The sequence below is a fragment of the Gymnodraco acuticeps genome, unplaced genomic scaffold, assembly GCF_902827175.1.
Source record: "Gymnodraco acuticeps unplaced genomic scaffold, fGymAcu1.1, whole genome shotgun sequence".
NCBI lineage: Eukaryota > Metazoa > Chordata > Actinopteri > Perciformes > Bathydraconidae > Gymnodraco > Gymnodraco acuticeps.
In genome coordinates, this window is record NW_022990940.1 from 747,073 (window position 1) to 758,166 (window position 11,094).

Sequence of the window (11,094 nt, forward strand, 5' to 3'; positions counted from 1 at the left end):
GATTTAGTGGTTTAACCAAACTGTTAGATTAATATATTTATTCTGCGGCCACTGCTACACATCCATGGGTAGAAACATGTTTTTTTCTGCTGTAAAGTTGGGCATTTTAACATGGGGGTCTATGGAAATTGCTCCTTTCTGCAGCCAGTCCTTATCGGCCAATATATGAACTGCAGTGTGTGGCACTTCCGTATTGGCGTCCCGGCTCTTCCCCAGAGTTTGCCGCTTGGTTACAACACACGGCCCCTAAACAAACAGGAATGGCAATCAAACTGCAGCCTTTATATCAGGCTTGTGTAGCAGGTGGTGACAAGTTACTCTCCTGAGTCCCTCTAGGGATGACATCACCAATGTCCGAAAAACATAAGAGGGCTTTATGACATGTGAAAGAAATCATAGGGCTTTGTGGATTGACCTACTTTCCCTCAGGGTGTTGGAGGATGTCTGCTTCCTGCAGATCTGACAAGTTGTTCCATGTGTCCATTAATCATAGCAACATATCCGCCCTTAGGTGGCCAGTCGATCAATACCTCATCACACTGCAACAATGTTAGAGCAGCAACAATCGTGATGATCGATTCATATTTAGTCAGTTTCCTATGCAAAAATGATATTGTGTCTTCAGCCACTTAAATTGAGATATACTGTTTTTCTCAGTTTTATTTTATATTGAAGTGAATATCAGATCCCCTATAGCCCTATATAAAAAACAAATGAGCAGTTTAATCAACAATAACAAATATCATTAGTAGCAGCACTAATCAAAATTCATTTGCTCCTTGGGTTTGGTTATTTGCTTGTGATATGTAGACACTATTGTTTAGTCAACTGACTAATACTACAATAGAACTATGAGTCAAGGACAATCTGCATTTCAAAATATCCCTCTAAACTCTCTTACTTTGGTATCATCATTCTCCATCAGCATATTTGCTGAATGTGCTGGAACTTCAAAGGCTGATGCTTAGCAGGAATGTGCTGTAAAACTGTAAACATTCGGATGGGGCAATAAACCCGTCAGTTCACACAAACACCCAGCGTGAGAAGATAATTTCCACGGTTTACACAGCAACAAACTCATCCCTTTCATGGTGATCACAGCCAAAATTAAAATCCCATGTGACTGAAGCCATAGAATGGAGGAAAAACTGTTGCGAGAAGTGTAGAAAATGACATTTCTTTTGGGTGTTTGAGCACAACAGGAATTTGACTCCTGACTCCCATTTACGTTCAATCCTCCTTCATCATGTTAATTCTGGGAAAGAGAGAGGGCTGCAGTCGAAACATGTAAGCTACATTTCACATCCACAGAGGAATGTTGGCGTGTCCTCACAATGTTGTCAGTCAGTATGCCAAGATAAGAGCTCTGCGTTCATAAATAAGATTGATGGTGTTTCACATACCACCAGTTCCCGCTCTGTGTTTTCCCATACAAGCATCCGCACTATCTCACAAGTTCATATCCTCTCTGCCCAAGCCCAGGCATGCTTAGTTATTTTAACATATTCCCCATCCAACTATCAAACCACAACACAGGAGACATTTAGCCTTTGCTTGTTCAGGTGTGAATATGAATAGAAAAAAGTTTCAACACTGGCACAAACATTGACATAAATAGATTACTTTAAAAGGTTGTGTATTGGCCCTGAGATGCCACTTTATTAGTTAGGAGGCTTAAGAACAGTTTATTACAAAAAAAATTGCTCTGATTTGATATACAGTGTATTCAACAAAGATATTTAGGATCCAAAGGAAACAGATTGTGTTTGTTACTCCCGCAAGCTCAGGCTGAAAGGTTGTGTAAGTATAAATGACCAAGAGTGTCTGTTAGCTTTCTACTTTTTTGCAACTTTGCATATGACATTTTCACTGTGTGAATACAATAGAAAAATCACCATCAGCTCCTTAACTGGCAACATTTCAACCCATCACACATATTTGTGGGTGTTGAGTTGGGTGGTTCGAAACATTGCTAATAAGCTCAAATTCCAGCGTGCAGGTATACTTTTCAAGTGTATTCTTATGATGATTTGATACAAAGGTCCCACCGGGCTTTTGTGGAAGTGCACATGAAAACTCTAGCCCTTTTTTGTATGTCTCTGTCTTTGTAATGAAACTATATGATTGTTAAATGTTGATTAATGAAACAGCCTAGCAAATATCATGTAAAATGTGTGAAATCTTTCTCCCACAGGCACATTTTGTGTTGCACACACATAATGCATGCAGTGGGATGACTAGTGAAACATGTGAGTGGACCTGGATAACACCATAACATTCATTGTTATTCTCATTGTCCTGCAACATTGTGAGGTCTCATTGTCAGCCAGCGCTGCTCAACCGCCCCAAACTGGTACAAGTCGATATCAGTGGCTCTGTGTGTGTGAGTGTGAGAGACAGAGAGAGAGAAGCATCCATCCTGAAACAGACACCACATAACAGAGCTCTCCATTCTCTCATCTTCATATCCAATGGCGTGTCCTGACATTGTTCATAAACACCTCTGGGGGTGAGTTAAAATGGAGGCAATAAAAGCATTTATGACTGCAGCACATGTTAGCCAAGGTGGATGGAGGCATGCAGGAATTTCAAAAGGCATTAGCGGCTAATCTGGGAGAAACCTGTCTTTGTCAATTATTGGGTTACGTGTCCCAATGAGAATGTGATCTATGTCAAGCATGCACTTCATGGCCAGAAGAGAACAAGAGAGCAGGCCACCCGAGAAAGTTGAACCCAAAAGAATGCGGCTCTGGTATTCATTAATGAAGAGCACTCTTCTCTGTGGTGGAGCGAGAACAAGAATGAGGAGATAGGGTGACAAAGTGAGAGAGAAGGGAGTGAAAAAGGAAGGCAACATTTACCAGAATAACCTTTTTAAAGAAGTATGAACGAAGTTGAGATCATCTTTATGCTAGCAAATAGATGGAAAATATGTTTGGCCAAAATCCTCTAAATGAAAAAGAAACACACAAGTCAATGAGCCAGGTAATGTATATTAGAATATTTTATTGCTTTATGAAATGTTGCATGAATTCAACTGTAAAAGCCTTCATATTGTTTGAAGTTCACAGAAATGTCTGTTTGAAGTCAACACTAGGTTGGTTGTGTACAGCTTGACATGACCGTGATTGTCGGCACATAACTTACGACAAACATACATAAACTCTTTGGCATCCTGCTCAAAGCCCTCAAACAACAATACAAACAAATCTGTAGAAAATATATAATAATAATAATAATAAACCTGCTTGTTAGTTCAAAGCTCACAGTAAACAAACAAAACAACACAGTGTCGTTTTTCAGCTTTTATCCCACAATGGTGACCAAACCAGCAGAATCACCACATCAGGGAACACACTCACATACTGTAATCACACATGCAAACATACTTTGTTAAGGAAAAAGTCATCAGAAAAACAGATGATGAAATCAACACCAAGATTCAACACCCTTTCAAAATCACAAACAACACCATGTCTGTTTCAGTTTGTCTTTAATATATTATGCATCTCACAGTTCACACACACCTCTAAACCTTTGCAGAACCAGCTGCTCGGGCTTCAGCAATATGGACAGCAAGAGCATTTAAATCAGCAGTGTCTCATGTGTTATAAGCTTAAATTATTGAACACAGGGAAGTCTTACACACAGATAAGATCCAAGTGATGGGAATGAGGTTACTCAGATTGACAATTCTTATTGGAGAGGGGGGGGGGGATAGAGGTCACATAGATAACCTTTTATTGAGTATTTGTCTTGAAGAGCAGGAGGCTTAAGTTCATATTTGGGGAATGTGGAAACCAGATAAGATAAATATGTAGCTTCTTAATTCACTGGGTTGGGAGAGGAGATAAAGGGGGTTATGAAGGGGGAAAGCAGCAAATATATATATTTATATAAATATTCAGGCATTCACTCTCTGAAAACATGTTGCCCTATTACAATCCACAATACTGTCCAAGTACCTCAGAAGATTAGTCTTTTCTCACCCAGCCGGGCAGACTGCCTGCAGCTGTCCAGCTTAGTGAGAGGGAGTGAGGCGGAGCACAGCTCTGTCTCTAATAATGTGAAAATGGTCCTCATTTTTTTCGTGCATTGGCCTCTTTCCACAACATTCTTGAATCCAATATTCAATCCACTCTTTTCAAAGACTTGCACTCTTCACAGATTCTCAGAATTGTTATTTTTTATCATTCAAAATCCACCTCCCGGTTCTTTAAATGAAGATTTCCACAGCCTCTGAATCCAGCTCATCCAGGCCTCTGAAGGGGTTTAATAGCAACTTCTTAGGCGCTGCCTTGTCTGAAAAAAAAAGAAAAGAGATAGAATGAATAATTTTATAAATGCTTTTAGGCTAAACCAGTGGAAAAATGTCCCACATACAGCTCAGCTATTAATGACTAAAGGTTAACAGAGACTTTCCACACTCTCTGGTAAATATGCTCAGTCAACAGATCCACATCATTTCCTAACCATGCACATTCCTCAAAGCCCACATTATGAACCATGACCTGGACAGATGGTATCTGATTGGCTGGTTAAGCAGCAGTGTGGTTAATCAATCTGAAAATCCATGAAGCCGGGGTCCAAAACTCCTTTCATGAAGAGTATTAAAAAGCTGTGTGTGTGTATGCTTTGTATAGCGGACTCTGATCTTGTGAACGCTTGTTTATTCATGTTTGCAAATAATTTATCATTCAGGTTTTATACTGAGAGCATTCTCTGATGGTTTCTTGGCATCGTAAACAAACTCACGTATGCATATTTGATAGATCACTCACCACTGTTGAGCTTAGTCGTGCTGGCAGCCTCTTTGGCTTTCGTCCCCTCCACCTGCAGCTCGAGCGTTCCAGGCTCAGACTGAGCGGAGAACTGATGGCTTGGCAAAGTCTGATCGTCTGAGAGACTCTTACCTAAAGAACAACAGTGTCTGTCAGAAGTGCTTTCGTCTTTTATCGACATTTTTACCCACAAACAATGTTTGAATATAATGTACAGAGTTGACCCTTAGGCTACGTTTTGCTGCTTACCTCGACTCCTTGTGTTGCTCAAGGCGGTGCTGATGGAGGGGGTGGAGGAGGCGGGTCGGAGAGATGCCCCCACTGTATTCAGGAGGTTTGGGCGGGGGCTGTGCTCGTCCTTCCTCCCTTGGTCCTGGTGCAGCCGCTGGTTGAGGATCTTGATCACAGCGTCCTTCTCCAAGATCTGAGCGTAAAGGGCACGGATCCTGTTCTCCATCTCCTGATTCCTGTAGTCGGCCACCGGCAGGTCCTCGTTGAAGCTGTTGTTGGAGGAGTGGCAAGGCGAGTGGTTAATGATGGTGGTGTCTCTGCAAAAGGAAATGACAACGTGCAGATGTTAAATCCAATTCAAATGAGCAAAAACGTGTACTTGTAATGTTTTGAGAAATGTGAAGCTAAGTTCTTTACCTCTGTGCAGCGGCGGTGGCAGCCACCTCCATGGCAAACTGCCTCATGGTGCTTTCTTCCAGGTACTTCTGCTCCCAGCGCACCATGTCGGCCTCGAGGGCCAGGATTCGCTCCTCGCGCTCATGCAGGCGCTCTTGGAGGGAGCCCATTGTCACTCCTGGTGGCTGAGTCTGCCTCTGAGGTGGAGAGAGAAAATTGAATACAGACGCCAAAAAACAACTAAAAACTACTACTAGAGAAATCAACGTTTTTCCTAGTTTTCCTAAGACAGGATGTTTACCTGTTGTGCCCTCAGAGTCCTCAGCTCCTGCTCTAGTCGCGTCCTCAGCTTCATCTCCAGGGTCTCCCTCTTCTCACAGGTGGACTGCAGCTGAGCCAGCGCACTCTGAAGTCTCTCAACCTTCTCCACATAAGCCCTCTTCCTCCTCAACTCGTCTTCAAGCTGGCGGCCTCGTCCACGAGCTGTGTCCAGCGCGTCCTCGAGATGCTTTGACCTTTTGTTCTGCTCCTCCACTGTGGATCGCAATCGCTCCAACTCCCGCTCTACGCGCTCCTTCTCAAAGTTCTGCTCCTCATCTGAAGGAAAGAAAAAGATGGATGGGACGGTTAGTTGCATGTTTTATAAACGTGGGCATGATGATTTTTTTTTTATAGCAGTTTGGACATAAGTGCTATTGTATGAAATGTGAAATAATTCCCAATCTGTCTGATGTTCCTTCTCAAATACGTATGTGCATCAATCCATAATTACTCCCTCCTAAATCCAATCACAGTAATAAGTACCAGAGTTGCTACATGGTGGCCGGTGTTCTTCATTTAGCGAAGCACTCCTGGAATGCTGAGAGGAAGGAGGAGGAGGAAGGGGGAGAAAGCCGCCCTATCCCTTTGACCCACATAGCGCATTGCATTCCTCATCAAGGCCATACAAACACCAACACCCTGCTTGAGTCCAGTTCCTTAAACAGACAACATAAATCACACTAACAACAGGTGGGGGAACCTCATTTCCACTGCTGCTGTGGGATTTAGAGGCCGCTCGTTTCCCTTTGCAAAGAGGTGTGTGGATCGAATTCCCTATAATCAAGCCTTCTCACCAAATAAGCCGAGGTTATGCAAGTGAAATTCCTTCATGCAGGATCCCTTAGCTACAAAAAGGGCCTCATGCTATGCTACCATCTGATCGAATCAAGCCTGTTGATAACAAAGAAGGATATAACAGAGCTGGGGATTGGGGGAGGTCTAGCCAAACAGAAGGACATACTCACTTTGTTCAAGGAGTTTCGCCATGATGTGCTGGTTGTGGTCAGCTGCTTCTACTTCTTTAGCAACATGTGATCTGGCATTTTCCAAGTTTTCTGTATAGCAAGAAAGTTTGAGAATTAGATAACGTTGTAAACTGGATCTGATATTATGGCAGAATACTTCATAGCTTTGTGTATGTGTGGCAGCACTTTATCCATACCTCTTAGGTCTCTGTTGAAATCCTGTAGCCTCCTGATCTCAGACACTAGCCTCTTCCTCAGTGTCTGCTCCAGGTTTTCCCTCTTACAGCTGCTTTGCATCATTGTCTCATAGGCCTCGGAAATACGCTGGATCTCCTGCTCCAGCTGAAAAGGGGAAGAATAAGTAGCAAGGAAAGAGGAGATGAGAGGATTGGAGGAAATGAGCAGAAAAGAAGAAGAGGAATTTTTGGTTAACCTACTTCACATGCCAGGGAGGAGCTGGAATGTTGAATCGTGTTGTTACAGTACATGCATATAGGCCTGTATGGGTACATATGGGACTGTGTATACAGTACACTCAGTGTGTGTCTATGTGGTATAGTTCTGAGAAGGAATTCAAGCCCGCACCACTCCCTGAGAGACTGATTTATATCTACATTCCTGAGGGCTGATAGCTTTAGTTCCAGGTGTGAGAGCGCGCACGTACACACCACAACGCACAAGTTAACACGCAACACACAAACTGAGGTCTGGGAAGGCTGCCAGCGGAGGGAAGGTGTGCATGCCTGTGCCTGGGTTGAGGAAACGGCAAAGAGAAACCCACCATTATAGCAGTCACACAGGCATGTTTACCCAGGGCTGCGGCCTGACGGAGAAAACTTTCCAACCCTGGCAATTATCATTCTTTAAGGCTGAGGCAAGGCAACGGCCATGTGACATAACTCCAATAGAGAGCCGGGTGGATTTTTACAAAGTTTGGCTGAGGTGTCAAATATCTCTGAAGCTGTTGTTCCACCATGATGAACAAGAAATGTGCTCATTTTAGGCCAGATTCAATCAAAAAGAGAAGAGAGAAGGTGGAATGGTTGTTATTTGGTGGAAAAAACAAAAAGGGACCTTTCACTTTTTACAAAGCAGCTCACCACCTGCCACGGACTCCCGCCCCACCCCCATCAGCTGTGTGTGCAGGTCACAACCCGATCGACTGCTGTCTGACAAGCCCTAGATTAGGCTGAAAATCTATGGCCTCCATGAAACTAAAGCACGCGCGCACACACACACTCTCTGGCCTCCACAAGGTCAGCTCCACAATGAGAGGAGTGTGTAAACACAGAAGCAGGCTGTGACCTATGTTTGTGCCTCTGTGGTATGGAGGGTAGCAGCTGCTGATCTCCTCTGTCCCTTCCAGATGAGGGAGTGTGCCTGGAGTTGGACGTTAGGGAGACAACTGTTGACCGGAGTTGTGTTTCGTAGACAGGTGGCTGAGTTTTTAGGGTGATGTCTGTCTGGTCAACCATTTAAGAATTTTGGATTATGTCCCTCTGGAATTGAGTCGTGGTTGTGCCAACCGCTCATATTCTTATGAGTTTGTTTGTTATTGTCTAACTCCCCTGAATTAAATGTAAATCTAGCTTGAGTTTGCCTGTTCTCACTCCTTCAGCAAGATCTGTGAGATATGTCAAATGCAATAAATAATATGATTTCCTCTCCTTACCTTCTGAATACGGCCAGTCTTCTCCCTGTGTGCTTCCAGCTCTTGCCTCAGCCTCTCGTTCTCCATCAGCAGCAGCTCCACCTGGTTGGGCTCCTCCAAGCCAGCAGGTGGCAGGCTGCTGAATGTGCTGTAGCAGGGCAGTTCAGCTTGCTGGACAGACTGGACATACCTATGAGATACACATTTCTGAGTAAATAAACAGAATGTAGCCAGCTAAACTTTAAGGTATGAGAACTTCCTTTTTGAGCAACACATGTGAAATATCACTCTATTTCCTCCTATCCGCAAGCAGACAAGCCGACTCCAGTGGCTGCAAAGAATGTCAAAGCCTATATGAGGAACATACTTTTGTAAAAGCATCCCAGGACACACAAGCATGTGAAAATATCTTGTTCCACTATGCCTGGCATTACAAACACCTGCAGGGTTGGACTTGTTCTCCTGTTAAATATTTCAAGAAGCCAATCGGCTCGCAGGCTATGGTGTGACTCACATTGATAAGTATGTGTTTACGCATGTGAAAACACCATGACGAGTACTAGTTGATTGGCTCTAGTACAAAAACTACTCCACAGAATATGATGTAATGTTAAAGGAGTTTAAAAAACATGCACACAATGACAGTGAGGTCTTTGTACCTGTGCTGCTGTGCTTGCACCTCCTGGCTCTGGTGAGGAATAAATCCTTGGCCCTGGATGGGGGCAGAGTAGTCTGGAGGGGGGCTGCGTTTGTCCATGCTCTGCCTCGGGCTCAGGAGGGCCGGCGGTGTGTAGTACGGCAGCTCAGGGTAGCTGTGAGAGGTGCTCCTGAGGGCCTCCGCTTTAGCAGCTGCATCATTCCTCTCCAGAGATATCTGCATGCAATGCTCACTGAGAGACCGAACATGGCTGCACTTCAGCTCCATCATATCTGCCTCTTCATGGAAGGCTCCCTCATGCAGGTGCCCCTCGTGGAGCTGCCTGACGGGGCCTGTAGGGGCCCAATTAGAGGCCAGATACTGAGAGTGCACCTTGGCCTGCTCGTATGTTGGCAGCTCCTCGCCGTGCAGCTGGTAGAGCTGGTAGCCACTCTCTGAGTGAAGGTAGTCTCCCTGGTGCTCCTGGCCCTGGGGCTCCTGCCTGGCAGAGAGCTGAGGGAACGGAGGCTCCTCCTGGGTGAGACTCTCCAGAGAGGAGCGTGGGCTCCTGCCCAGTTCACATCCACTGCTGGGTCCACTGTTGCTCCCACTGCCTCCACGCAGGGCCTGCTGCTGGATGGCTAATAAAGTGCGGGTGTCTGTGGGGTTTCCATAGCGCAGCTGCTCCTGGATCAGCCGGTGCAGGACCGTGCCAGACGGTTCTTCAGTGGATGACATATTGTTTCGAGTAGCCTATGTTTATCTTCTCTAGCACTTGAGTTGAGTTTTTCTTGAAAATATATCTTTTAAATCAGCTGTAAATCTGAAACAGAGCAAACATAAAGGGATTAAGCATAATCAGTCAAACAAATAAATAAAACACGAGACAACTGAACAAAAAAAATAACACTAATGGATTCATATGATGAATGGCAGTGTTTGAGGAATGTAGGATTTTGGAATAACAACAATACTATCAACACTGAGATTGTAGATTTCCTTTTTTAGATCTCATTAATACAAAATCTATGATTGATGTTTAGCTGGAGTATAACATTAAAACATTGTCTACTTTACAAACAGCGACAACATAGAGATGTGGAGACATTTTACACAGCAGGCACAAAAATGCATGCGCCAAACATTCCGATCTCACGGGGGAGCAAAAACACACAAAACCGCATTTTAAAATAACTTCATCTTTGGAGTTTAAACACAATTGTCCATTTTAAAGAATGTGAACTACTCGAAACTTCTTCACAACAAACAATACTCTCAAAAACTCGAACCAGAAGTTACGATGAAGCTACTTTCGTCATGTTTGTGATCGTTTTTTTCTATTGTTTAAAAAGGAAGATTAAAACAGGCTTTTCTTACCAGCTCACACTCTCATGATAACAAAACGTTGTTCTCGATGTCGAAGTAAAAAAAGTCAGAGTAATTCCACTTTTTCCATGAGTTTATAGAGTCAAACTTGTCTCATGTTGCTCCCCCTCGACGGGCTGCTCTCTCGCTGTGAAATGAATGTGAAGAGCAGGCGGCGATAATAAGTAACCGAGGAGGGACTGAGGTCGGAATGCCAGGAATGTAAAACGCGAGGTCCCTCTGGGATCAAAAGCGTAAAACCACACGGAGGGGGGGGAGAGGCCGCACTGCGCTTAGCATTACCAATGAGGAGTTAAAAAGAAGTTTAGGAGAGGACATTTGAGCCTTGGAAATAAATGCTTTAATGCTCAGTGAAAGGGTCGTTATCTGGCACACAATCTACTTCCTAGCACCATTTGTGTTGTGTTGCTATAAAGAACTAATGCAGTTGTGGAAGGGGTATTCAGATAATTTAAAGTGGAATGTTGGAATATCTGAACAATATTTGACTTGTGTAGTACAACCATAGGAGTACAACACAAGTATTAGTAATAGTTCTCAATACGCTCAATGCCCCCTGTTAAAGCTCATATTTTATTAACTGATTATATGTTGTGCATGTAGAATCTTAATTTGAAAACTGTAATTATAAATATAGCCCACGTGGTAGATTAAAAACATTTATTTACAATAATTTCCCTATATAAAGTATAAAGTAACATGGAAATAATGACCTAACACTACCTT

The 11,094-nt window shown here is 43.6% G+C and overlaps 1 protein-coding gene across 1 annotated transcript; it reads right to left on the bottom strand.

The window, feature by feature from the left end:
- Nucleotides 1-2,986: 2,986 nt before the first annotated feature.
- LOC117558437 (angiomotin-like 2a) lies at nucleotides 2,987-10,544 on the bottom strand. Its single transcript, XM_034234634.1, has 10 exons — nucleotides 10,360-10,544; nucleotides 9,005-9,805; nucleotides 8,367-8,535; nucleotides 6,892-7,036; nucleotides 6,695-6,784; nucleotides 5,710-6,005; nucleotides 5,430-5,605; nucleotides 5,031-5,329; nucleotides 4,782-4,913; nucleotides 2,987-4,302 (listed from the first exon to the last, which is right to left on the bottom strand). The coding sequence occupies exons 2-10, from the start codon at nucleotides 9,718-9,720 to the stop codon at nucleotides 4,217-4,219; spliced, it is 2,109 nt and encodes a 702-aa protein (XP_034090525.1). The 5' UTR covers nucleotides 9,721-9,805; nucleotides 10,360-10,544; the 3' UTR covers nucleotides 2,987-4,216.
- Between the last annotated feature and the right edge of the window lie 550 nt (nucleotides 10,545-11,094).